Source organism: Hemicordylus capensis, chromosome 2 (assembly GCF_027244095.1).
Source record: "Hemicordylus capensis ecotype Gifberg chromosome 2, rHemCap1.1.pri, whole genome shotgun sequence".
NCBI lineage: Eukaryota > Metazoa > Chordata > Lepidosauria > Squamata > Cordylidae > Hemicordylus > Hemicordylus capensis.
Genome location: NC_069658.1, coordinates 212,709,613 through 212,737,153, shown reverse-complemented (window position 1 = coordinate 212,737,153; position 27,541 = coordinate 212,709,613). Strand labels below are relative to the sequence as shown.

General features: G+C 47.1%; 2 protein-coding genes across 7 annotated transcripts; both read right to left on the bottom strand.

The window, feature by feature from the left end:
• Positions 1-1,897: 1,897 nt before the first annotated feature.
• On the bottom strand, positions 1,898-9,990 carry SMIM44 (small integral membrane protein 44). 3 transcript variants are annotated; one of them, XR_008314705.1, is made up of 4 exons: positions 8,376-9,990; positions 7,465-7,672; positions 5,713-6,080; positions 1,898-4,139 (listed from the first exon to the last, which is right to left on the bottom strand). XR_008314705.1 is itself a non-coding variant. In XM_053288729.1 (3 exons), the coding sequence occupies exons 2-3, from the start codon at positions 5,927-5,929 to the stop codon at positions 3,895-3,897; spliced, it is 462 nt and encodes a 153-aa protein (XP_053144704.1). In that variant the 5' UTR covers positions 5,930-6,080; positions 7,465-9,990; the 3' UTR covers positions 1,898-3,894. The 3 variants fall into 3 exon arrangements, 1 of the variants encoding a protein (XP_053144704.1); XR_008314704.1 differs by having other exon boundaries at positions 7,465-8,497; positions 8,586-9,990; XM_053288729.1 differs by having other exon boundaries at positions 7,465-9,990.
• A 4,349-nt stretch (positions 9,991-14,339) lies between these two features.
• On the bottom strand, positions 14,340-27,007 carry DOHH (deoxyhypusine hydroxylase). 4 transcript variants are annotated; one of them, XM_053304009.1, is made up of 5 exons: positions 26,694-27,007; positions 20,544-20,888; positions 19,360-19,436; positions 17,723-17,960; positions 14,340-15,254 (listed from the first exon to the last, which is right to left on the bottom strand). In XM_053304009.1, exons 2-5 carry the CDS (start codon positions 20,815-20,817, stop codon positions 14,938-14,940), a joined length of 906 nt encoding a protein of 301 aa, XP_053159984.1. In that variant the 5' UTR covers positions 20,818-20,888; positions 26,694-27,007; the 3' UTR covers positions 14,340-14,937. The 4 variants fall into 4 exon arrangements, with proteins under 4 accessions (XP_053159984.1, XP_053159986.1, XP_053159987.1 ...); XM_053304011.1 differs by having other exon boundaries at positions 26,778-27,007; XM_053304012.1 differs by lacking the exon at positions 26,694-27,007 and adding an exon at positions 26,558-26,596.
• Between the last annotated feature and the right edge of the window lie 534 nt (positions 27,008-27,541).

Sequence of the window (27,541 nt, the reverse complement as noted above, 5' to 3'; positions counted from 1 at the left end):
ATACTCTCCCTACTGAAATTCGATCCTCCCCATCTCCAACAGTTTTTAAAAGCACTTGAAAACCCACCTCTTTGCCCAGACTGTATCAGTTTTTAAAATCTGTAAGTTTTAATCTCTTTTTGATTTTTAGGTTGCCTAAATTGTTTTAAGATTTTTGTGTATGTTTTAACTTGCTTTATGTTATTGTTAACTGCCCAGAGATGAAAGTTTGGGGTGCTGTACAAATTTGACAAATAAAGTAAATATAGACCCATTTTCTCAGGCCTTTTGCTAAACTTTTAACAAAATTATTAAAATTGTATTGTCTCCGATGTTGAACATCTACATGAAACCGCTGGGAGAGATCATCAGGAGATTTGGTGCAGGGTGTTATCAGTATGCTGATGACACTCAAATCTTTTTCTCCGTGTCAACATCATCAGGAGAAGGCATGAAGACAAGCTGAGGCTGAATCCAGATAAGACGGAGGTACTTATTATGCGGGGTCGGAACTTGGGAGATGACTTTGATCTGCCAGTTCTGGATGGGGTCACACTTGCTTCCCGAGAAGGAACAGGTATACAGTCTAGGGGTGCTTCTGAACACAAACCTCTCCCTGGTGTCCCAGGTTGAGGCAGTGGCCAGAAGTGCCTTTTATCAGCTTTGGCTGATACACTATCTGCTTCCATTTCTTAAGATAAATGACCTTCAGAACTAGTACATCTGCTGGTCACCTCTAGACTTGATTACTGCAATGCGCTCTATGTGGGGCTACCTTTGTACATAGTCCAGAAACTGCAGTTAGTCCAGAATGTGGCAGCCAGGTTGGTCTCTGGGTCATCTCGGAGAGACCATATCACTCCCATCTTAAAAGATTTACACTGGATGCCAATAGGTTTCTCGGCAAAGTACTAGGTTTTGGTTAGAACCTATAAAGCCCTAAACAGCTTGGGCCCTGGGTATTTAAGAGAACATCTTCTTCGTTATGAACCCCACCACCCACTGAGATCATCAGGAGAGGTCTCTCGTCTGGTGGCTACTCAGGGACAAGACTTCTCCATTGCTGCCCCGAGGCTTTGGAACACGCTCCCTGCTGAAATAAGAACCTCCCCATCTCTTACAACTTTTAAAAGGGAAGTCAAGATGCATTTGTTCACCCAGGCTTTTAATTAGATATTGTTTTAATTGTGCTTTTAATAGTTTTAACATTTTAAATTTTTAATTGTTGTAATGTTTTAATCTTTTTATCTGTTGTTTTTATTTAATTAATTTATTTATTTACATATTTTTATACCGCCCAAAACTTACGTCTCTGGGCGGTTTACAACAAGATAAAAACAACATTAAAACATTAGTTAAACACAAAAACAAGACATTTAAAACAGAACAAATTAATTTAAAAAACACCACCAATATTCTACAACAACATTAAAAACAATCAAAACATCTGAATGTAAACCATCCAGAGACTTGCATTTTGGGCGGTATACAAATGTGTTAAATAAATAAAATGAAATGATTTTTTAAAAACTATTTAAATTTTTTTGATGATTTTAAATGGTTTTGTTTTTACATTAGAGATTTCTAATTATTGTTTTAAGTTGTATACTGTACACTACCTTGAGACTCAGGTGTTAGGTGTTTTATAAATGTAGTAAATAATAAACAACAATACTACTAATACTATGTAGAGTCTCTAAAAACAGCACCAATTGAATTTCTGTCTGTTGCGCACTGTTAAAAGTAGGGATGTGCACGGTTGAAACAGTCCGACCGGCCATTTCGATGAAACAAACCTGAAATGTTTGGAGTGTTTACTTGTTATCCAGCTCTCAGTACTCAATACCTTTGGTTATGTAGCCTCACAAGCTCAGGATAGGCATATATGTTCAGTGTACAAATGAAACAAAACTTGAGGTGTAGAACAAAATAGGAATAAGTTTATTATTTACAACTGATTGGAATAAAGATCTCTGCAAGGCAGGGCACATAAACATCTCTACAAAGTCGCTAAGTATGTCAGCTGTTTAACTCTGAGTGTTTTTTCCTTCTTGATAAGATGTAAAGTTATTTACATTTTTTATATCCTGCTCTTCCTCCAAGGGAGGAAATGTAGAAGAAGTTTAGGGAGGAAATATAACTGGGACAGAGGGAAATAAAACTTGGTATGCAGACTCAGTGAATCAACTCAGACTTTCTTGTCTGTCACCAGGAGGTTTAACTTCTGGGCACGTTTCACATTCAAGGCTTCTTTCTCAGGCTTAACACTCCCCCATTTTTAGAGTACTACCCCAGTCTCCACCCATTCACCAATCAAGTCTCACACAAACCCCTGAACAATCTCTCTTGTTCAGATCACATAGACCTATCTCTGCTACACTCTGTCCAGACTCTCACTCCTAATCCTCAGCTCCAACACTCCTACTCCAACATCAACTGTCTCCAATGTCCCTTATTTAAATCCCTCCCCGTGAACATTTCATGCCCAATTACTATGGCAACACGCACTCTCACACACTCACTCTCCATTCCATCACGCAGCCATAGAGAACAACGGGGAAACTTGAATAACCCCATTGTTCCCCATGAGTAGCTCCTAGGAACCATTTTTTAATTACTTTTTTTAAATGAAAGAGTTTGTTCAGACTTGACGCAGAAAAGCCCGGCACTTTCCCACATCCTCAAAGAGGAAAAACAAGGTTTCATTGATCTTTGATATTGAAAGTCACAGATGCAGGAGAGGCGGAAGAAAACGGCCAGAGTGAGCGAGAGAGGGACCTTCCCCCACTGCCTAAGTAGGCCAACCTTCTCGTAGCAAAAGATGGAGAGAGGGTTAAACAAATTTTCTCCCATAGGAAAAAGGAAGTTCAGCAACAATAGGGCGATTCTCACGATCGCCAAAAAGCGGGCTAAGGGAGCCTAGCCCGCTTTTGGGCGCTCGTGTGCTGCCACAGGAACCACATAGCTCCTGGCAGCAAACTGCCAAAATCTCCCTCCTCTTAGCCAAGGTTAACAGAGCGAGTGCTCTGTTAACCTCGGCGTTCTGCTCCGCGGCAACACATAAGTAGACTCTCAACCAGGAGGCTGCAAACAGCCTCCAGGGCTCAGGGGTCTCTCCAGGAAGCCCCGCACACTCGCACGGGGCATCCTGGAACTTCCGTGGGCTGCGTGGCCCCCGATCCCCACAGGCCCCACCAGCTCCGTCACGGAGCCAGCAGTCGTGTGGGCGGCCGATCCGGCTGCCCAGGGCTGCAAGCGTGCTCGTCTGCGGGGAGAGCGGGCTAAGCCCACTTTCTCCGCCTAACTTCATCTGGCGAGTCTCACTGATCGTGAGACTCGCCTCAGAGACTTTTATTGTTATTAAGATTTTCTTTGGAAGCCAGATGTAGCAAAACACAGACTTTTAGGGATCACAGTAAAGACACCATCTTAACACTTGAATCTTGGCTAGCCTACAAATTTGCTCGCAGAGAAGCTATGCCCTTGCAGGAGGTTCTGGCACGCATCCTGATTCACATACAGTAGAGAGGAGCTGAGTGGTTGCCAAGTACTTGGGGTTCTCATTTCCAGTGTCCCTGAGCTAAGGTCTTGCAAGGAGGTCTGGGCTTCCAACACCCGGATAGGAACACAGGAAGCTGCCTTTATACTGAGTCAGACCCTGGGTCCATCTAGCTCAGAACTGTCTTCACAGACCGGCAACGGCATCTCCAAGGCTGCAGTCAGGAGTCTCTCTCAGCCTTATCTGGAGATGCTGCTGCCAGGAAGGACACTTGGAAACGTGCTCTTCCCAGTCACACTCAGGGCCGGGTCTAATGTCGGAAGTTCAGGACTAGGAACAACATATCCATTGTGTTTGGGGTGATGATCCTTGCTGTGAAGTTTGCCCTTCAGGCCACCGCAGGATGAAGGAACGTCTCAAACCGATCTCTCCTTGACACAGTCCCGAATGGGGAGGGAAGGGTACTGAAAGGATAGGGGTGAAGCTGAACAGACCCCCATTCCCGGCAGAGCATGGGGGGCATGGCAGTCTTGAGACTCCACCGCCAAGGAGAGGGTATCCGCTCTCCAGTTCAGGGCATCTTCTGTGGCCCCGAGCTCACGCCCATCAGATCCCTCTTCGAGCCTTTTCTTCTCTTCTATTTTGGAGCCAAAAGCCCAGTCTGAAAGAGAGGCAACTTTTAAAATCTGTCAGCCATTTAAATTTTTTAAAATCCCCTTTAAAAAGTCATCCAAACTGGTGGCCATCACCACATCTTGTGGCAGTGAGTTCTATCGGTTAATTATGTGCTGGTTGAAGAAGCCCTTTCTTTCACCCATCCTAAATTTCCTGGAAGTTTTTCACAAGGAGCTTTAAAAGCCCTTTAACTCGCATCTCCTCTGGAATGGAGGGGAGTGTGTTCACATATTAACTAGGTTTACCCCGAAGTCCCTGCGAGTTATCGGGGAGCAGTTCATACACAATTTTGGTTTTTCACTGCGTGTTAGAGGGCAGCCCGATTATATCCGGAGTTTAAAAAATCCACTATCTGCGTCTGCTTTTTGGGACCACTTCGAGTTCACAGTAAAGCCTCCCAGTAAACTCATGGTAAAACCTGCTATGTGTAAATGTCCCTGCTGTTCAATTTCATGGGATGACCTTTGGTTCTAGAGTTACGGGAGAAGGGGAAGACTCTCTAGACACTTCCCCCACATGACGTGCTATTTTATAAGCCTCAAATGTATTTCCCTCCTAGTTGTTTTCCCCTAAACTAACAAGTCCCCCAACATCCTAGCCTTTCCTCGTAAAGAAGATATTCCAGCCCCCCTCTTCTGCACCTTCCCCAGCTTTATATCCTTTGGAGTTGCAGTAGCATCTTGGTGCTATGGCATATTTGGCTGCATCAAGATGGTTTTTGTCTATGGTAGTCTGAGTTTTACTGATGCATGCGGGAACTCTTGCACAATACTAAAAGCACTGCACAAAAATTTACCACTACCAACAACAACTTTATTTGTGGGCTGCCCCATAACAAATTAAGTAAAATAATAAAGCAACAATTAGTGTGCGAAAAGTCCTGTTAGATCAGAACAAGTTGGGCCTGTCTAGCCCAGTACCCGGTTTCCAACAGGGGACAGCCAGATGCATCCAGGAAGCCCACAAGCAGGGCAGGAAGGCAAGAGCTTGTCCCAGACACCTGGCCCTTCTCTGCTTGTCCCAGTATAACACAATTAACACACATAAAACAAAAAATTATAGTAAAATGCAAACATTTCAAAAACTTAAAAAATTGATTTTAGAAGGCCTGGGCGACGAGAAAGGTGCCTAAAAGAAAGCGATGATGCCAGGTTAGCATCCATGGCTCCATGCTCCAATTCTGGAATTAATTTTAGAAATTAAAGGTAAGGTGTGCCGTCAAGTCGGTGTCGACTCCTGGCGCCCACAGAGCCCTGTGGTTGTCTTTGGTAGAATACAGGGAGGGTTGACCATTGCCTCCTCCCACACAGTGTGAGATGATGCCTTTCAGCATCTTCCTATATCTCTGCTGCCCAATATAGGTGTTTCCCATGGTCTGGGAAACATACCAGCGGGGATTCGAACCGGCAACCTCATGCTTGCTAGTCAAGTCATTTCTCACTACGCCATTTATTACTCGGGTTAAATTGGAATTCAGGAGAGTGGAGTCAAGTTTTGGAACCAGAAAGGAACAGAGTGGGGAAAAGCTGATCTTCCCTGCCTGTTATCCACCCACTCACCCGCAAAGTCGTGGACCAGGTCGTTGATGAGGTGGCCCACGATGGCATAGGCGACCACCACCACGATAATGATGGCCATCAGCAGGTACAGCACATAACGCGGGAGGCGGATGGAGTCCAGCGAAGGGGGCTTGTAGTCTGTGAAGAGGGCGCCCCCTTCCTCTCCCTCTGGGGATTGCATCAGATGCCGGGGCATCCCTGCCAGGTCCCCTTGCATTTCACCCTGCAGAAGTTACTGTGCTCCCCAGGGAAGCTCTCCCGACCGCAGGGTGTCTTGGCAACCTCCAGATGAGCCCTCCGCACAGTCTTGCTGTCCCAGGAGAGGCTATTGCGCAAGTGTCACCAGCTTGCACAGCTCTAGGTGAATTCTGGGGAAGAAAATAAGGCAGAATTCCTCAGCTACATAAAGAAAGCTTTCCACAAAGTGTGTAAGAAAAACCCTTTAAGATCAGAACAAGATGGGCCGGTCTTGCCCAGTACCCTGTTTCTAACAGGGGACAGCCAGATGCAACCAGGAAGCCCACAAGCAGGGCAGAAGGGCAAGCGCTTGTCCCAGATATCTGGTCCTGAATGATACACTGCCTCTGGACATGGAGATGCCATTTAGGGTAATGTACTTCATGGATTACTCTTCTTTGCTGATGCAGTTTGTCTAGCTCAGGATCCTTTCTCCAACGGCTAGATGCTTCCAAGAAAGCAAGACCACAGTCTTCCCTTCTGGGTTGTCCCTCATACTCAGAGGTAGACTGCCCCTGGATCTGGAGGCTCTATTTAGCTAACATAACTAATAGAGGAGCACAGGGAGGGTTGTGCTAAATCGAAATAGGACACATAAAAGTCCTTAAGAATGCAAGAACCGCCCTGCTGGAGCAGACCAAGGGTCCATCTAGTGGCATTCACAAGGAGAACACCAAGGCATTCAGCAACTGATATTCTAAGGTAGAGTGTATCCAGTCATGGAGGCTTTGTTTAGTTACCATGGCTAATAGTCACAGCCACAGCGATCCTTCCAAAATTGGTCTTTTTTGCTTTAAAACTCACCCAAGCGAGTGGCCTTCACACAACACCCTGTGGTAGTGAGTCCCATATGCTGGGCGGGGGCGGGATGCTTACCCCTTCACCCATAGGACTGAGTCACCAGGAAAGGGGTCAGCGAGGCACAGCCTACAAAGCTGAAATGCCTCGTCCCCAACTTAGTAATGACAAACACACATTCAGCACATACTCTGACATGTGCATGAACGCACCAAGTTGCTTTACACCCAGTCAGACTCTTGATTCATCTAGCCCAGGATTTGTCTACTCTGACTGGCAGCAGCCCTCCAGGACTGTGGACAGGGCAGGGGTCTCTCTCACCCCTGCCTGGAGATGCTGCCAGGGACCGGAGATCTTCTGCATGCAAAGCAGATGCTCTAGCACTAAGCTAGGATTCCAAACACGGAAGTCTGAACGCAATGGACCAAGAATAGATTTTCAGAGTCAAAAGCAGCACAAAAGGAGTGTAATTCCCCACAATGCATATACCAATTTCTTTTGGGTTTGCTGTTGGCTCTCTAGTCAAACAGTTTTGGCAAGGCTGCAAAACTTCCTATACTTGTTTGACTGGGGCAATAGCAAGATAAGGGCACAGCAGTTAACATCTCCGCTGTGCCACCTTTGACTCTCTGGAGGGGACAGGAAACATAGCTGACCTCTCTAAGCCTAAAAGGCAAACCTGCTTTATTTCTGGATTTACAAGAGACTCACACCTACCTGGATGCAGGAAGAGCTGGACACAGAGCCGAAGCTACGCCCAGGTACAGCTCACAGCAACCTCCGATTCTTGGTGTTGAGGCTTTTCAGGGTGGAAGATGGACCATGTTTGGGGGGACATTTGGATTCCACTGCAGCTCTGCTCACGTTGCGCTTTCTGATCCATGGAGGACAAAATCCGGGATTCCTCTCCCCTTCGAGCCGATTGCTAAATCGGGCAAACAGATGGTGTGGAATCTACTGAGGGGAAGCGGAGGGTGGGGATTTGGGGCAATCTGGCAGGCGGGGAGGGAAGGGGGAGACCAGCCATTATTTTAAGCACCAGGTCTTCTGGCTGCATCTGCCCAGCATTTTGAATTTCAGACAGACTGGCAGCGGCTTCTCCAAGGTTGCAAGCAGGAGTCTCTCTCAGTCCTATCTGGAGATGCTGCCAGGGAGGGAACTTGGACCCTTCTGCATGGAAGCATAGGAACACAGGAAGTTGCCATATACTGAGTCAGACCCTTGGTCCATCTAGTTCAGTATTGTCTTCACAGACTGGCAGCGGCTTCTCCAAGGTTGCAGGCAGGAATCTCTCTCAGCCAAATCTCTGTAATACTAGACCTCTTCTGGGAATATGGCAAGATCTCGGGCTCAGAATTAAATGCTGACAAAAGTGTATTTGTTAAAATGGACCCCGGACACCAGCAACTCTCGTGCCTACCCATCTCTGAATGTAAAAGCGAAGGGGCCCCAGAGTCCAAACTGAAGTGGGTAGATACAGTAAACATTTTGGGGATTGAATATGGGATTAAGGAAAAAGTCTGGGGGGGAAATTGGACAGATTGGGAAGAAAAGTAATGCTTAAAATCACCATGTGGAAAAAATGGAGCTTCGCCATGTACCAGAAAGCAGTCTACATCTGGACTTACCTGATACCCCCCCCCCCGGTGCATAACCTGGCGGTAGTCTATCCTCCCCTGCTCAATCTCCTTCCGAGAGTTGAAAGCCAGATCTTCCATCTAGTATGGCACACAGCGTCCTTCCCTTTGGCCTGTGAGGCAACATTTAAGGAGGTTGAGTGGGGAGGCCTAGCCCTACCTGCCCTGCAACCCTATTTTGTAACTGAATTCATGTCCTACCATTTTGGAAACTGGATTTTCCTGGATGTCCATAATATGTCCAATCTCCTGCAAAAAACCTGGGTCTCGCTTTTTGCTCTGCATTGGCGCAAGTCAGCATGGGGCATAGCATGGTGGGGAAAAGGATCTTTCAATGGTAATATCATACAAGTATTAAAAAGAGAACACCCGGACTACTTGAGAGATTTGTTATTCACACTTTAAAAATGGAAGGTTGAACCGGATCTATTTAAAGGATCCTCCTCAGTTAAGAAGCTAAGGAGAACAATTGATGGAGAGATTCTAGAAGTGGGTTTCTTAAAACCTGATTTAGAACGTAAACGCTACAAACACCGCACTTCACAGTACTTGTTGCAACCCGATCACCCTATCGCTCTCTTTAAGGAGAAAAAAGTCCCTTTCCATTTATGGGAAACGAAGTGGCGTTTATACCATCAAGTACCACCACTTAATGCGGCTAAGCCATGGCTCCCAGAGGACCAGCAAGAGTGCCCTAAAATCACCTGCAAACAGAAAGCTAGTGAGCTAGGCAAACATTCAGGGAAACCCACTCACATTTCTTAAAAGAGTGTGTGGTAGCCAAAAGAGTGTGGAGCTGTTAGAGTGGCCTGATTTGGAAAAACAGACTTGGGAAGAACTAACCTTGGGTTTGAGCAATAGAACCTCCTTTCGAGGTCCCAGAAAGAAACCTTCAAGGAAACGGGACGGAACGGGTGCCCCCATACTAGGGAACTGGAACGTTCCCCTTCTCGTAATCAGGTTAGTAAACCTGTATGTCATTTATGCAATGCTCCTGCATAGGAATAGGGAGGGAAGACGCGACCAAGAGGTTCACGCAGATGAGAGAGTAAATCTCTTCTGGAAAAGTTTGTATGGTTATGTGCAAAAAGACAAGAGTATCTCTTCTAAACAGCAATGGGACAAATTGTGGAAATGGACGTCAGACGTAACACACACACACACCATTACCTGATGTGCCTTGAAATCCCTCACCCCCGAGTTACAGTACTACCTGCATATACTTCATAACCTTGTGGGTTTCCAAATCCTTGTGTGTAAATCTTTGTAGATATATCATGTACAAACAACCACTTTGTATATAATTGTGCTTTGGCAACGTAATGTATGCTTTGGTAGTTTGTTGGTTCAATAATTTTTTTTTTTTTTAAGGAAAATGAAAGCTGAAATCCGGGCAAATCTGGGTGGGCTAAGTAATACGGGTGTGATGCTTGAAATCCGGGTGAAAAAACCTGGAATTCCAGGGGGCAGAGCAACTCTTAAGTCTGTTCGGGGTTCCCTCCAGGCTCTGCAGAGGGTAAAAGGCAGCAAAGCAGACAGGTCTGAGGTAAAAGCTGCCTGCGGTCGACTTTTGGAGGGAAAGTGTTGTGATTGGTTGTCTCCTGGCCAAGACAGAAGGTTCTGGCTGCCTGAGGGAAGAAACTCCCTGATTGGTTAATGTATCCCTTTGGAATTGGATAAAATGGAGGGTTGAGCCGCCAAGGGGAAGAGAGTGCACTTACCCCTCCCTCCGCTTTCCCCCCGCCGGCGCTACATGTTTTAAAATATTTTTTTTAAAAAAAACACATCCGGCGCGCACAGGCGCATAGGATACTTCCGGTAAAGGGGGCAACAGGGCAGCAGGGAGGTATGCTGCCACCCCGGTAGACTTTTAAAACACGGAGCACCGGTGGGGAGAAAGGGGAGGGAAGGGTAAGTGCACCCTCCCCCGCCCTTAAAGCAGAACCCACCGACCCCGCCTTCGAACCGGCAGAACCGCCCTCGGTTCGAACCGGTTCGGAGGCCCATAAAGGCCCGTGCCCATCCCTACTGCTGAGTGTTGTGTGAGCTGGAAGGCTGGAACACCGGCGGGGCAGGGCAAGGTTGGGCTGAATCAGCTAGCAGTGAGGGAGCTGGTCCTACAAGAACCTGCTAGGCCTTGGGCGAGAAAGCCAGCAACCTTGTTTGTCTTTGTATTTTGAACTTTGTACTCCTGCCAGTTGAGCTTTGCAACGTTTGTACTTGTACGGTGTGTTTGAAAATTGTCTTGTTTTTATCCTATTTTACTAGTGTCTCCGGTCCTACCTCATGCCTACCTGCCCATTTTTTTGGTTCCCTTCTACAAGGGAGTGGAGTTTTGGAGCAAAAAGTGCAGTCACTATTCTGCTCAACCGCTGGACTTGGATTAAGAGCGGAAGAGCACAGGAGGCTCACTGGGAGGGTTTCACTTCCACAAGTAGAGTAATCCCCTGAGGAATGTTGCTTTGTTTGTTATCAGCAGGGGATCTCCATCAGGCAGTTGAGAGGATAGCTTGCTTTTGATGTGAATCACTACCTGCCCACCAGGCTGTGTATTATAATGTTTCAGGACTTTCTTGGCTTTACGTTCAATGCATGCCCACTTAGAAGTAAGCACTCTTGGTTTCAATCAGATCTTCTCTCAAATAAGTATGTACAGAATTGCAGCCTTAATTAAAAACCTGTGCATTTTTTGTTGTTGTTCTATTGCTACTGTTAATATGTCAAGGGAAATGGTCAGGCAAAGCTATCTTCCCCAACTATTGTTGGTAGATATCCAGGGCAAATACAAATCAACTGGAAAGTGCAGCTGCTAATTTGCACATGCAAAATTATTTTCAAGCCAATTTACATAATACGCAAATTAGGCACCTGGATTTGGAAGGCCAGAATATGGCAACAACACAAAACATAAAAGGGAATATGCAATTCCTTTAGAGGGGAAGAGGGCAGGAAGAGGCCCTCAGAAGCTCACAAGGCATCCATCAACGAACTCTACTTAGGTGACCTCAGAAAAAGATCAAATTCCTTTCTACCACCTCCCTGAGCTGGGCAGCCACACGCCCATTAATACATTTTAAACCAACAAAAATATAAGAGGATTGAGGGAGATTGAGTCCTAAAGTGCTTTTTGCAGACGGAGACCGGGGAAGGAAAAGCTTCTTCAGCCAAACTGATCTGGGACGACGCGTGCCAGGGCTTAACAACTCTGCCAGCAGATCAGGCCTTGAAAACCTGCTTCAATGTCACAGCAGGACAGACACACGTTCCTAGTCCCGCTGTAAGGATGCTTCCAAGCACTAAACTCATCTGAATTCTTGTGTGACTTACAGAGTTCCGAATAGTTTCCAAAGCTCAACTGATGCACTAAGAATCTCCTCTGTTGCTCTGCCTTTCTGTTTCTTGATTTTGGACAGAGAACTGTCAGGGTTTAGTTTGCCGCAATGTTTAAGACCCTTCAGGTATTCTTCCCCCCCCCCTCCTCTGTTAACCGCACACACTCCTGCAATGCTAAAACCTTGCAAAAAGCCATCTTGATACGGTCATATGTATGCCTGCATCTCAAGCCCTTCTGTGACATGGTTTGTGTTTTGCTGGGGTTTATCAACTTGGAAGTGGTCGGATGTACGACTGCATCAAGAGTATTTCTGTGCGGGGTTTTACAGCTGTGCAGGAGAGTGTGTCTGAATCCATAACACACTGCACGAAAAAGAGTACACATGGCCACATTCGGATCGATAGCTTTACAGGGTTTTGCCAATTCATATCGATAACACGAGGAAGACAAGAGCTATGGCAGACTGCACATACTTCCATCCCAGATTTAATTCTGGAAATACCCCTAAACTGGAACTGAGGAGTGTGGCATGGATGTCCAGAACAATTAAAAATGGGGAATGCCAGAAAACCGACCATCCCAGTTCTATCTGACACCAGCTGCTCATTAGAACAGAGCAGAACGTTGAACAGGAAAACCCCCAGGAAATGGGGGGGGGGGAGATTCCGAATGGTTTATGTCAGTGATTTGAAATTCATCTGAATTTGAATGATCTTTGCCCGATAAGCTGCCAAAGAACCACAGAGGGGTTGCCACTCTGGAACTGCAGGGGAGTGTCCAGTGCGTGGGTGTGTTCTAAGGAAAATGGTTATTATATGCTACATTTTTATTTTCTTCAAACGGTGGAGCAGCCCCGTTTTCATCCAGCCTTCCTCAGCCACGGGAAATTAATTATTATTGTTTACACAGTCAGACAGGTGTTATTGACTGGTTTGTTTTATCCAGACATCAAGTCCTTCCCAAGGACCTGGGATGGCTGAATTTTATTGTCAGTTGTTATAGCTATTGTCGCAGAATATAGGCTGTTCCCAGTAAAGCTGCTTTTTGTAATTGGCTGATGGTGATTTCTGTGGCCCCGATGGTGTTGAGGTGCTCTTCAAGGTCTTTTGGAACTGCACCCAGGGCGCCAGTTACCACTGGGATTATTTTGGTCTTTTTCTGCCACAGCCTTTCAATTTCAATTTGTAGATCTTTGTATTTGGTGATTTTTTCTATATCTTTTTCTTCTATTCTGCTATCCCCTGGTACTGCTATGTCGATTATTTTAACTTGTTTTTCTTTCTTCTCGACTACAGTTATATCCAGTGTAGTGTGTGGCAGATGTTTGTCTGTTTGTAGTTGGAAGTCCCATATTATTATTATTACATTTATATCCTGCTCTTCCTCCAAGGAGCCCAGAGCGGTGTACTACATACTTGAGCTTCTCTTTCACAACAACCCTGTGAAGTAGGTTAGGCTGAGAGAGAAGTGATTGGCCCAGAGTCACCCAGCTAGTTTCATGGCTGAATGGGGATTTGAACTCGGGTCTCCACGGTCCTAGTCCAGCACTCTAACCACTACATCACGCTGGCTCTCAGAGAGTGCCAGAGAGGCAAATTGCTCAGAGAGACAAAAGCCAGCTGGAGCAGAGACCCAATTCTTCTTTTGGAAAGAACCAGAGAAACCCAGGCAATTATGAGTGTGTCATTTATTCCCAGCATCCTCTGCACCAGCATCTTGTGGTAGCAAGCATGACTTCTCCCCATAGCTAAGCAGGGTCTCCCCTGGTTGCATATGAATGGGAGACTTGATGTGTGAGCACTGCAAGATATTCCCCACAGGGGATGAAGCCGCTCTGGGAAGAGCAGAAGGTTTCAAGTTCCCTCCCTGGCTTCTCCAAGATAGGGCTGAGAGAGATTCCTGCCTGCAACCTTGGAGAAGCTGCTGCCAGTCTGTGAAGACAATACTGAGCCAGATAGACCAATGGTCTGACTCAGTATATGGCAGTTTCCTATGTTCTAAACACCCCACACATCCCCAGCCCCACAAGCTTCTCCTCTTGAAGCCACACAGTGGTGGGTTTTGTGGAATTGTTGTTTTTGGCCAAGGAGTCTGACCAGAAGAGTGGCAAACGGTCCCTTTCCGCCGACAGCAATCCACTTGCAGAAAGAAAGCCACCCGAGCAATGACATTTCTAGGATAGCTCCCAGCATGCTCTGCTCAGGGAACGGCCAGCAAGGAAATGCTGTGTCTGAAGCCCAGCAACGGCTGCAGATTTAACAGCTCGTTTCGAGGGCAACATCCTGCACTTCCATGCTGGGTCCCTGCAGTGCTGGAAAAGCGTTCTGGTGGAAGGCAAACTCAGCCCTCGCTTGTAGGGCGACACAGCCCTCTGTATGGTCCCCTCAGGTAAGCCGCTGCGAGAGGGAAAAATCCCCGCAGCTCAGGTCTGAATGGCAGTCCGGCCAGCAAGAAACAAAGAACATTTATGCCAAGGGCCGAGGCAGGGGGAGCTAGGCTGCTGTTGGCTGAGAGCTATGGACAACAGGAAGAGGAAGGAGGAGGGGAGGACCAGGATGTTCCCTGCAAAGAACCCCAATGGAGACATCGTTTTTTCCATCCAACACAGGCCTGCAGAACTCTTGAGCCACAATGCAGGATGCTGCTTCAGCTACGAGGGCCCATTGGGGGCTAGATAAACCTCTTGGCTTTGCTGCCCGCCCAGGACTACTGCTATTTGGAGTGGTTACCACTGTTATGTTTCTAGTCCTCAAGGGGCTAGGAAAAAAAATCAGGTGACTGGAAGGGGGGCAGCAAGGGAGAGGCAGAATTTATCAAGCACCCAGCAGGTCACCATGCAGGACAGCTCTGGGCATAGTGCTTCCCGAGTTGTGCGGTGGTAAAGACATGGGGTTTGCAGGATCCACCCAGACGCCGATGCATGCAGACACTGCCCTGTTCAGCACCAGTGTGGGTGCAAGGAGGACTCCGGGGCCCGTTTCTCAGCGGAAAGGCAGCCTTGCCCCAAATTCTGACCCCCATCACCCTAACCCGAAGTCCTTCACCTAGAGAGACAACCTAGACAACACCAAGGAGAGAGAGATGGTAATAACTTAAGGACAGAGAGGGAAAACGGACTTTTCTCCACCCCACTTCCAGGCCTACAGAGAGCAACGGTGGTGGGAAGCACGGCCAGAGACAGGGGGAGAGGCCCGGCGGGGCCCTCAACCGCCGCCCCCTTCAGTCCGAGGCCCGTAGCTTGCTCAGCCCGTCGGCATACTGGAAGTCCGGGCTGTTCTCGTAGTTGTACATGTCCAAGGCCACCTCGCAGCTCTCCCGGACCACCCGCTCCTCGTCCTGGGCAAAGGCCTCCAGGGTGGCCAGGCAGGGGGCCTTGGCAATGGAGCCCAGGGCCTCGGCACACTCGTGGCGCACCATGGGGTTCTCGGCCGCACTCGCCAGCGAGGCCGTCAGCTGGGGGACGCTGGCCTCGTGCTGCATCTGGCCCAAGACGTAGGCGACTTCGTGGCGGAAGAGGGCGCTGCCGCACTTCAGGCCTGGGGGGGAAGGGAGAAAGAGAAAAAGGGCTAGTACGGCTGCCTTCTGCAGATCAGGGAGGTGCAGGCGGAGAGAAAGCGATTGGCTGGAGGAACCGAGGCAGCCGCTTCCTACCGAGTCAGGCCATTGGCCCTCCAGCTCAGTACTGTCTGCTCAGACTGGCAGCAGCTTCTCTAAGGCTGCAGGCAGGGCACTCTTCCCTGAGCTATGGCTCCACCCCCTGAGGGGAATCTCTTCCAGGGCTCACACATCAAGTCTCCCATTCAAATGCAAAGCAGGGCAGATCCTGCTCAGCAAAGGGGACAATTCATGCTTGCTGGCACAAGACCAGCTCTCCTTCCCTAGTGAGCCTGGGGCAGAGGTGAGGGGTCAACCCAGACTGCTGAGCTACTACGCGTGAGACAGGAGCCCTATTCAGACTAAAAAAACCAAAACCCAATTACAAGTGAAACTCCATAGATGTTTCTTTAAAATCCATAAACTGATCGGAATTGTTCCAGAAGGATGTCTAAAAGTTCTTCACAATATATCAGACACGTTTTGGCTATTTCTCAGCCTTCTTTGATGGCATTAATCCAAAAATTCCTTACAAAACCTCAATATAATTGTGTATATTCAACGTTCTAATACTGTGGCTCAAAGTAAAGACATCCTCTCCTTGTTGCCGTTTTCAGCTACGGAGTTTCATTAAATCTCGGAAGAAATATCCATTTGGACTTTTTAATATTATAAGACAGAACATATACTTTTAATGGAGGGAATTTTTAAATAAGATTATTTGTAAGGATTTTATAGTGTCAATTATACGTTATGAGGGGGAGCAATACATAGGAATCAATGAAGGATTATAATTTATTATGAAAGTTTGATTAATGAGATACTTCAGATATTAAGATTTTTAATTGGGGTTATTTTGTGTACTGACCACACCTCTGAGCCCTGTACTGGGGTGCCCTGAATACTCCCCAGTATCCATCTAGCTCAGAATTGTCTGCATTCTACACAGACTGGCAGCGGCTCCTCCAAGGTTGCAGGCAGGAGTTTCTCTCAGCCCTATCTGGAGATGCTGCCAGGGAGGAAACTTGGAACCTTCTGCATGCAAAGCAGATGCTCTTCCCAGGGCGGTCCCATCCCCTCAGGGGTATGTCTCCCATTCAAATGCAAACCAAAGCAGACCCTGCTCAGCAAAAGGGGACAATTCATGCTTGCTACCACAAGACGCTTGACTAACAAGCAGAAGGTTGCTGGTTCGAATCCCCACTGGTACTATATCGGGCAGCAGTGATATAGGAAGATGCTGAAAGGCATCATCTCATACTGTGTGGGAGGAGGCAATGGTCCACCCCTCCTGTATTCTACCAAAGACAACCACAGGGTTCTGTGGGCGCCAGGAGTTGAAATCAACTTGATGGCAAACTTTACCTTTTACCACAAGACCAGCTCTCTCCCTCTTGGTCATTGCTAGACAACTGGAAGCCAGAAACCCCTGCTTAGTGGCCCCAGAGTGGCCCCCTTTTCAAGTGGGGAACCTCTTCTCTCCCTGTTCAGCCCAGCCCAGCATCCCTCCCAGGGGCTGTTGTTGTGTCTCCCTTGGGTTTCTTTTTAAGATTGTATTGTAAGCCCTTTGGGGCAGGGAACCATCTTCATCCCCTCAAGACACATTTTTTTAGACTGGCTCTTAGAAGCCTTTGAATGTTTTAAATGGCTCTTTTAACAGTTTGTTTTGTCTTTACTGTGTTTATTTCTGACCCCTTTGGGGTCAGGCGGTATATAAAATATAAAATAAAATAAAATAAAATATAAAAAATAAAATAAAATATTAAAAATAATTAAATAAATAAATTAAGAAAAATAAAATCCTGCTAACTGGGCAAAGAGGCACTTTTTACCATGGTGATTCTCTTTATTTAGCAGGGGGAGAGTAACTGGCCCTCTCCATCCCCAGCACAGGACCTGCAGTGACTGTGGCTGGTGTCTATCTGATGTTTCTTTTTAGACTGTGAGCCCTTTGGGGACAGGGAGCCATCTTATTTGTTTGTTATCTCTCTTTGTAAACCGCCCTGAGCCATTTTTGGAAGGGCGGTATAGAAATTGAATTATTATTATTATTAATAATAAAAATAAAATAAAAATAAAATAAAGCAAAGCAAAGTGGGGGCTCTCTTCTACTGAGCAAGGGAAAAGCAACAGTCCCTACACAGGGTCCCTCCCAATGGTGGTTATTGTTGGGGTCTTCTGCGTGCATTTTTTTTTAGGCTGGGTGCCTCTTTGGGACAAGGAATCCTCTTCTCATTCTTTTTACACCAGGAACTTTTGTTTTGGTTGCAAGAGTGGTGCATACATTTTAAAGAAGAGCAGTCTGGGGGGGGGCGGGGGAGGAGATCAGCCTGTGATCAAGCGGCAGTTCCCAGTCAACCTTCTGCCTCCTCCCCGCAAGATCAGGACAAGGGCAGGGGGGAGGACTCACCATCGGCGAGGGCCAGGACGGCGGCCTCGCCACCGATGTTCCGCAGAGCGAACATGGCCCTGTACCGCTCAAAAAGTGGCAAGGAGTCGTTCAGCAGGGCTTGCCTCAGCTCCTCCACATCCCCCTCCTCCGCAGGGGGTGCCGGGTCCACGGAGCAGTAGGGGCTGCTGGGAGGCTGGGCTGGGTGCTTCTGGAGCCACTCCAGCCTCTTCACGGCCAGCTGGCACGTCTCGGCGACCTGCGCAGGGTAGAAAGACGGAGATGAAGCCTCCCCCTTCCCGCAAGCCATGCACGGGGGGGTGCACCTGGAGACGGGTTTCCAACCTCATTTTCCGGCTTGCAGGCCTGGCACCAGCACCCAGGCACAGAATCCATCTGCAGCTCCTTCGGCTCTCCTCCGGAAGGACAAGCATGGAAACTGGAGGATGTCACTTCTAGCCCCCAGTTGCAACTTTTAAAAATCCTTGGGCAATGGATTTGGGGCAATGATTCTTCCTGCCTCTTGAATTCTAGGCTTCCCTTAGTAGCCACTGTTCCCTTTAACAGGGAATCCCAGATGTTGTTGACTACAACTCCCATAACCCCCAAGCAAAGGCTACTGCAGCTGGGAACTGTAGTCAACAACATCTGGGGATCCCTGTTAGAGGGAACTTTGGGGGTATCCCTTGGGGACACCTTTTACAATGGTGATTCTCTTATATTTAGCAGGGGGAGAGCATCTGGCCCTGTCCACCCCCAGCACAGCATCCCTCCAGAAGCTGTTGCTGGTGTATGCCTTGTGTTTCTTTTTAGATTGTGAGCCTTTTGGGGACAGGGAACCATCTTATTTATGTATTTATTTTTCTGTGCAAACTGCTTTAAGATATTTGGATGAAGAGCAGTATATAACTATTTGTAGTAGTAGTATTAGTAGTAGATCATTTTTATTTATTCTCAGTTTTAATTATTTCTTCTTGTTACTAATGACATTCACATTTGGGTTATTGGTTCAAATTCTGGATGCCGCCTGCGGGGCCGGCTTTGTGGAAGCCGAAAGGCAAGGAATAGATACAAAAGAACCTCGTTATCTATGGATTCATTATCCACGGTTGGGTAAAACACAACCAACCTTGGCATACATGGGGGGAAAACACATCGACCTCAAGTATCCACAGGTCAGGGGTGGCCGGAAATGACTGGAGAAGGTTATTTCTGGCCGCCATTTTGTTTCTTGGAGCCACAAAATGGTTCCTTTCAAGAACAAATCAAACAGAAAAACCTGCCATTTCCAGCCAACTGGGGGGCATTCTGGGGCACAGAGCAACTGGGGGGTGGGGAAGCAGCAAAGCATGGTAAATAGCTCCTCCTGTGTTTCCCCCCCCCCAATATGGCCGATTTTCAGATTTTTAGCAAGTTTTGAGCCAACCGGGAACCTAACCCCCGCGATGCCATTGCCTCGATATTCAACCGGGATGCCTCAATATTCGCCGTTTCGGTATCTGCGGCTGCAGCCGGGAACAGAACCCTCATGAATATCAAGGTCCTTTTGTACTTAAGTATGATTTTTAAATAACGCTTCCCCCTGCTTTCTAGACTGCACATCTTAGTCAAGGCTGCGTGCAGAGAGAACACAGACCCTCTCCTCCGACCATATTTACTTCGATCACAGGGTCTTCGGAGTACTGCTTCAAGACATCCAGAACTTCAGGGTTTCCGATGGCTCCCAAAGCTTCACCTGCAGAAAGCAGGAGAGAGAGACCGGAAATCTTACAAAATGCAACAAGCAAAGGAAGGAAGCAATTTTTGTTTTTAAAGGTTTATTTTTTATTTTTTAAAGGGTGTCACAAAGATCTTCCCATATTACATTCCATACTCAGAGGAGGGCAAACGGGAATCTATTTTTCTAGCACGGATGTTGCCTGACTAATTCGCTATCAAGTGGGAATCTGGTCTGCATACTATTATTTATAATAGTGCCATTACTCTAAGCACTACACTACACAGAACATGCTATTGCTGGTGCTGCTTCTAGCTAGGGTCTCCAACCCTCCAGGAATCGGCATCAATCTCCAGGTGACGACTAAAAGGCACCCTGGAGATTTTAACGGCTTGACATTGTGAAAAACACTGGGACAAGATGATAGAATGCAAGACTTCCAGGAATAGCTTCTGTCAGAGCTGGCAACAATACTTTATAAAAAATTATGATTAGATTTATAAAGTTATCCACTCTCTCCACACCATGCATAAGGGAAATCCCCACCCCACCCCGCTCTCATAACACTAGAACCAGGGTAATCCCATGAAACTGAAGGCCAGGCAATTAAGGAAAGGCAAAAGGAAGTTCTTTTTCACACAATACTTTCCCATTAATCTATGGAATTCTCTGCCACGGGATGTGGTGATGGCCACTAGCTTTGGTGGCTTTAAAAGGGGCTTGGACAAATTCATGGTGGCCATGTCTATCAATGGCTACCAGTCTTGATGGCTATAGGAATTTGGTGCCTCCAAATACAAGTTGCAGGGGAGTAGGACAGAGGGCACGCCCTTCCCTCTTGCCTGTGGGCTTCCCAGAGTCATCTGGTGGGCCAGTGTGAGAAACAGGGTGCTGGACTAGATAGGCTTCATTGGGCCTGATCCAGCAGGGCTGTTCTTACTTTTCCAGAGCTTGGAGAAAGGTGCTCGGAAGAGAAAGCAGATGAGTTGTCTTGGGAAAACAAGAGGCCAAAAATTAAAGCCCACCTGACCTACCCAATGCCAAAAGAGACCTGATGGGAGGAGACCCAGAGAATAACAATCCCCCCGCCCCACTGCATAGCACCCCTCCCTCAGCCCCATTCACCTGCTTCATGCCGGACCATGGGGTCCTGATGGGTATCCTGCAACACCTCTGTAAGGACGGGGATGGCCCTCTCGTCTTGCATCTGGCCCAAGCAGTACGCCAGCTCATGTTTGAGAAGCGCCGAATCGTCCTCGAAGCCTCGGCTGATCCACTTGATGGCCACTGGGCCGCCCAGGTTCCGAAGGGTGAAGAGTGCCCGGAAGCGGGCGTTCAGGGGCTGCCTGGAATCCACCAGAGTCCTGCCGATGACCTCCACTTCCTTCTCTGTCACCATGGTGCGTGGCTAGGCAGAAACAGTACGCTGAGCAGTACTGGCAAAATGGGAAGATGCTGATTTCCAAAGACCTACACCAGAAGGAAAATGAGCTCTCTATGAAAAACGATTCCCAAAAGAGAATCACCAAAGCCCAAATTTGCAAGTTATTTTTTAACTGCTTTGCCATTTGGCCTGGCATCTGGAGATCTACCAAGGCAAGGGTTCTCAGAGTTGGGTCCCCAAATATTGTTCGACTTCAACTCCCATAATCCCCAGCCACAGTTGTGGCTATGGATTATGGGAGTTGAAGTCCCACAACATCTGGGGACCCAACTTTGAGGACCCCCTTAGTGTGAGTGTTTTTTTCCTTTTGGCTTGGCTACAGTTCAGATGAAGGTTACAAACACCGTGAAGTTTTTCCAAGCCTCTTAACAAAATAAACACACAAAATCAAATGCAGAAAACAAAGTTTTCACAATGTTTATGTCCTCTGATTCCTGGTTTGCGCAGCTGAATTTAGACAACAGATTTCAACGCTTCGCCAAGTTATTAAATATTGAATCTGTGAGCTGCTGACCAAGTTAGGCATTGATAAGATGTTCTGACAATTTCTGCACAAGCTGAGGCAATAACCTGGATACATTTAGCTGCCCGTGTTTGAGAAATAGGTGATCCTTTGAAGGACGAAGTGGTACCCTCTGTAAATTGTAGGAATGTACACTCCCATAATGGAAGGGGATTGAAAGTATCCCTTTCTCTGTTTCTCTAAGGCGTACCCGTCGCTAATCCCATGCGTGACAGCTCTCGCAAGAGTTCATGAGTGAACTGCTGGCAGGGGGAGAGGGGAGTGGTGGCACCAGTGGACAAGCTTGCAGATGAGGGAGGAAAGAAAATGCTGGTGGCGGCGGGTGGGGAATGAAAATGGTGGTGGTGGTTTGAGAACAGGAGGAAAAACTGGGAGGCAGCGGGGAGAGCTAAAGGTGCAGATGCTCTACGCCCAGCGCAGCTAGCATTATATATTAATATTATAATGCTCTTACACAAATTTATGGTGTGGCCACACTTGTAGACAGTTTTGGTCACTATATCTTAAGAAGGACATTGCAGAACTGGGAAAAGTGCAGAAGAGGGCAACCCAGACGATCAGAGGCCTGGAGCACCTTCCTTATGAGGCAAGGCTATGACATTTGGGACTTTTTTGTTTGGAAAACAGGCGGCTACAGGGAGACATGATAGGAGTATACAATTGTGCATGGGGGAGAGAGAGAGAGAGAGAGAGTTCGTTTTCTCCCTCTCTCACAACACTAGAACCGGGGGTCATCGCATGAAACTGAAGGCTGGGAAATTTAGGACTGACGAGAGGAAGTACTTTTTCCACACAGTGCATAACTGATCTCCAGAATTCTCTGCCATGGGATGTGGTGATGGCCACCAGCTTGGATGGCTTTAAAGGGGGCTTAGACAAATTCATGGAGGGCAGGTCTATCCATGGCTACTCATCCGGTGGCTATAGGCCCTCCTCTGGCCTCAGAGGCAAGATGCCTCTCAATCCCAGTTGCAGGGGAGCAACAGCAGGAGAAAGGGCATGCACATTTTCTTGCCTGTGGGCTCCCCAGAGGCACCTGGTGGGCCATTGTGGGGAAACCAGATGCTAGACTAGATAGGCCTTGGGCCTGATCCAGCAGGGCTGTTCTTATTCTAACTTCCTTTCATTGAGAAGATGTTTGGCTTCCCAGAGTTTTGTTAGATATATGGAAGCTGAATTTCCTGGTCACCTGCAGGCGATTTGTTACAAGTTCGGTGTGATGGATACTCCCATAATTTTAGGCTCCAGTGCGGTGGCATTTAAGCCGTACTTGTAATAAAAAGAGGCTTTTAAAAAGCTCTTCCACACCCTCAGAGATGACAGAACTATAGTTCACACACAGACACACCTTTCTGCCTGTATAAAGTCTGGAGAATCATCCTCCACTTACAAGCGAGTCTGCTGCAAAAAATTCAGGAGAAAGCAGCTTCTCAACCTCAACCGGAATTTCTCACTGTTTGAAACGTCAGTATTATTGACAATAATGCTAAGTCAGTGCGGGAATACACCAAATTTAGGGTGCAGCCACATCTAGAAAACTTTGGGTTATTCTGGCTGCCCAGTTGACATGTTCAGATTTTAGCACTGGGAAAGGCGTGTGAACCAAAATGATCAGGGGCTGGAACATCTTCCCTACAAGAAAAAAGCTATGATGTTTGGGGATTTTGTGTGTAGAGAGAAGGCAACCAACGTGTGGTGGAACTTGGTAGAGGTTGATAAAGTGATTCTGGCATTGAGAAAGATTTCCCCCTCCCTTTCTCCACTCCCCATGATTCTAGGTCTCAGAGACACCCAATGAAATCAGTTAGCATTAGATCTAAAACAGAAAATAAATGGCATCTGTGCCTAATGCAACACATGGAACTCACTGCCACTAGATTAATACTTCTTAGATGGTGTTAAGAGCCGACAGGAACTGAGCATTATCTGCTTCTGCATGCAAAATTCCCCAAGGTGCAAGGGGGCAAACATTTCAGATCAACCAAAAGAGAACAGAGAGGAACCAGGAGTAAAGCAGAAGGAAACAGCTGATCAAAAAGGTCAAATGACAGTAAGGGAGATAGCACACACCAACACCAGGTAAGAGATATATCAGCATATAGGTGCTGATATACCAATGTCAGAAGCCTCCATGCCAAGATAGGGGAGCTGGAGTTGGTTGCTGGTTCGAATCCCTGCTGGTGCTATATCGGGCAGCAGTGATATAGGAAGATGCTGATAAGCATCATCTCATACTGTGTGGGAGGAGGCAATGGTAAACCCCTCCTGTATTCTACCAAAGAAAACCACCGGGCTCTGTGGGCACCAGGAGGCGAAATCGACTTAATGGCACACTTTACTAATGAAAACATAGATACAGTGGGCATAACAGAAACCTGGTGGAACAGTGAGAACCAGTGAGACACGGTTATTCCTGGATATAAACTCCACAAGCTAGAAAACTTAGGAGGACCTGAATCCTACACAGAAACTCTGTGGATGACAATATGAGGACTGAAAGGAAACATGTTACTAGGGAAGAGCTCTTGCCCTCCAGATCAAAACGACCTGGGAGTTGGAGAAGCAAATCAGAGAATAACTCTCATTTAGACTGGCCAAATTCACATGTGGGTATTAATAGAGAGGCCAAATTTCTAGGCATGCTAAACAACTGTGCCTTAGAACAGTTGGTCACAGAACCAACCAGAAAGAAGGCAACCTTGGACTTAATCTCGAGTGGTGCCTGGACCTGGTGCAAGATGTCAGAGTTGTAGGACCATTGGGGAACAGTGACCATAGTATGATCCAATTCAGCTTCTATGTGAGTGGAGCATTGCCAAGGAAGTTCAGCACAGATGCGTTGGATGAAAATAGGGGAGGAAACTTCTTGGAGGAAAGGTACCAACTTGTTCAGGATGACACCAGCATGGCTAACAAGCAGAGTTAGGGAAGCTATAAAATGAAACAAAATGGAAATCCTACCCAAATGAAAAGAATAGGAAGGAACATAAACTCTGGCAAAAGAAATGCACTGAGAAAATAGGGGATGCAAAGACAGAGTTTGAGGAGCATATAGCTAGAAGTTTCAAGGGGAATAACAGAAACTTCTTTAAATATATCAGAAAACCTGCCAGGGAGGTGGTTAGACTCTTAGATGATGAGGGCATGAAAGGAATTATTGAAGATAAGGAGATTGTAGAGAAGCTGAATGAGTTCTTTGCATCTGTTTTCACAGTAGAGGATATTGATCATATAACCACTCCAGAAATGAGCTTCTCAGGTTTGGAGGCTGAAGAATTGGGCCAATTGAGGGTGATGAGAGAGGAAGCCTTCCAGAGTTTTTAAGTAGTTGTAATTGGTTTTAATGGCCAAATTTGCAGATGATACCAAACTCTCTTGTGTAGTGAAATCCAAAACGGATTGTGAGGAGCTCTAAAAGGATCTCTCCAAACTGGGTGAGTGGGCAACAAAATGGCAAATGTAAGCAATGTGCAAAATGATGCACATTGGAACAAAAAAACTCCCAACTTCACATATACACTGATGGGGTCTGAGCTGTCGGTGAGGTGACTGACCAGGAGAGAAATCTTGGGGTCATGGTGGACAGCTCCTTGAAACTGTCAACTCAGTGCATGGCCTTGGTGAAAAGGGCAAATTCCATGCTAGAGATGATTAGGAAGAGGGTTGAAAAGAAAAATGCTAGTATTATAATGGCCTTTTACAAATCTCTGGTGTGCCCACATTTGGAGTACTGTGTACAGTTCTGTTCACTGTATCTAAGGAGGACACTGTAGAATTGGAAAAGGTACAGAAGTGGGCATCCAAGATGATCAGGGTCCTAGAGCACCTTCCTTATGAGGCAAGGCTACAGCACCTGGGCCTTGAGAAGCAACTATGGGGAGACATGATGGAGGTATACAAAATTATGCATTGAGTAGAGAGAGAGAGAGAGAGAGAGAGAAATTCTTCTCCCTCTCTCACAACACTAGAACCAGGGGTCATCCCATGAAACTGAAGGTCAGGAAATTTAGGACTGACGAAAGGAAGTGCTTTTTCACACAGCACATAATTAATATATGGAATTCTCTGCCATGGGATGTGGTGATGGTCACTAGCTTGGGTGGCTTTAAAAGGGGCTTGGACAAATTCTTGGAGGACATGTCTATCAATGGCTACTTGTCTGGTGGCTTTTGGCCACCTCCAGCTTCAGAGGTAAGGTGTGGCTGAATACCAGTTGCAGGGGAGCAACCGCAAGAGAAATGCCATGTCCTCCCTTCTCGCCTATGGGCTTCTCAGGGGCACTGGGTGGGCCGCTGTGGGAAACAGGACCCTCGACTAGATGGGCTTCCTCGGGCCTGATCCGGCAGGGCTGTTCTCATGTTCTTAAGAGGGGATTCAAACAAATCCACTGAGGAAGAGAGTCCTAGGGCTCACAAGGGCTAAACAGAACTTCCATATCCAGAAGCAGTCTACCTCTGACTACCGACAGCAGGATGACACATTGGCAGGGAGGACCATTGGCCTCCCTATCTTCCATGAGGGCTTCTTGTGCACCACCCCACTTCTTTGGGAATGGAACTCTAAAACAGACATAAAGCCAGCCAGCCTCAGAGCCAGCCGGATCCCAAGGCCAGCTGCACACTGAACGCGTGCCAGAACGGATGCAAGAACATGCAACTCAGCAGCACCAGCGTCCCTTGTTACAAGGATTCCCCGATGCTGTTGACTACAACTCCCATAATCCCCAGCTGCAGGCAACTGCAACAGGGGATTATGGTGGTTGTAGTCGACAGCATCTGGGAACCCCTGTTACAGGGACGGGGCGCCACAGCACACCAGCCCCAAGCTGGATGTACATTAAACACATGCAAATTAATGCAAATAGGGACCCAGACCCATCAAACTGGGCTATCCACGCGACATACAATGCAAATCCATGCAAAATCATGCAAATCGGCAACAGTCCATATTAAGTATATATACACAATTAATGCCCCAACTGGAACCTAAACCGGAGGCATACCTCAAACCTATGCAAATACATTCAAATCAGCCGCTGCTCTGTTGGTTTCTCCCCCTCCCATGTGACTCTTTCCCCCTCCCATGCGGCTCTGTGGGTTTCTCCCCCTCCTAGCCCGTCTCCATGGCAAGGGAGAGGCAGAGGACCCCCTCCTCCCTGTCTCCCCCACTCACGCGAGCCCACGCGCTCCCCCGGAGTCTCTGCGCCTGCGCACTGGCCACTAGGACGACGCACGGCGGTTGGGCGGAATGCACCAAACAAGACGGGGGTTAGGACGGAGGAGAATAGTGTTTAGCAACACAATCCTACCTTTTTTTCTCCTCGAACAGAGGTATGAGGCTTTGTCGGGAGAGTTCTGCCCCCCACAAAAAAACAACCCAGCTGTCTCTTTACCTCTCCTGCTTCTCGGTTCCGCCTGGAATGGACGAGCCCAACGTTAACGAGCGAACGCAGATGGCATCTTACACGCACGCGCAGAGGTATTTAACTATGTAGCCGTGTGGAGAAGTGGAGACTAGTTAGGGTGCATCCTTCCCTCAAGGGATGCTGGGAGGTGTAGTTTTAAGGAGCGATATGATCTAGGCCCGCTGACGACATCCCCATAACCCCACAGGGAGTCGTAGTTCTAAAAGAGCGCGTGATATGGGTTCCTCCACGCCCCTTGGAATGGTGGGAATTGTAGTTTGGAATGGTGGGAATTGTAGGGAATCTCTCTTGCAAAGGATTTTCAAGCAGCAGTCCTACAATTTCCAGACTACGTGGGGAAAGCTTTAAAACTCTGAATTAAAAAGAAAATAAAAGCCTGTTTTGCTTGTTTTGCAATGCAGTGCATAGCCAAAACAACTGTATATTTTCCCTGCTTCCGTTCCCTTCCTCTTCCTCTGCTATTTATTTATTAATTTAATTTAATTTAATTTATACCCCTCCCCTCCAGTACACTACTGCTCAGAGCGGCTCACAACATAATCAAAAGATACAGTTTAAAATATGACTAATAAAGTTAACCAAATTTAAGTTAAACAAGTTAAAGGACCAAACTAAAGGAAGCCACCCTTAAAATTAATTTTTTAAAAAAAGTTTTGGTGTAGGCCTGAACCAGACCGAAGCCATGTTACCTTTGATATATTCTGTCTGTATAAGGGGGGCCTAGGGGAATC

Coding starts and splice junctions, on each gene's coding strand:
- DOHH (XM_053304009.1), bottom strand. CDS start 20,817: ATGGTGACAGAGAAGGAAGTGGAGGTCATCGGCAGGACTCTGGTGGAT. Junction 17,961..19,359: donor CCGAAGACCCTGTGATCGAA/GTAAATATGGTC, acceptor TACCCTGCGCAG/GTCGCCGAGACGTGCCAGCT. Junction 15,255..17,722: donor CGTCCTGGCCCTCGCCGATG/GTGAGTCCTCCC, acceptor CTTCCCCCCCAG/GCCTGAAGTGCGGCAGCGCC.
- SMIM44 (XM_053288729.1), bottom strand. CDS start 5,929: ATGCAAGGGGACCTGGCAGGGATGCCCCGGCATCTGATGCAATCCCCA. Junction 4,140..5,712: donor CCTGGTCCACGACTTTGCGG/GTGAGTGGGTGG, acceptor CCTCTCTTTCAG/ACTGGGCTTTTGGCTCCAAA.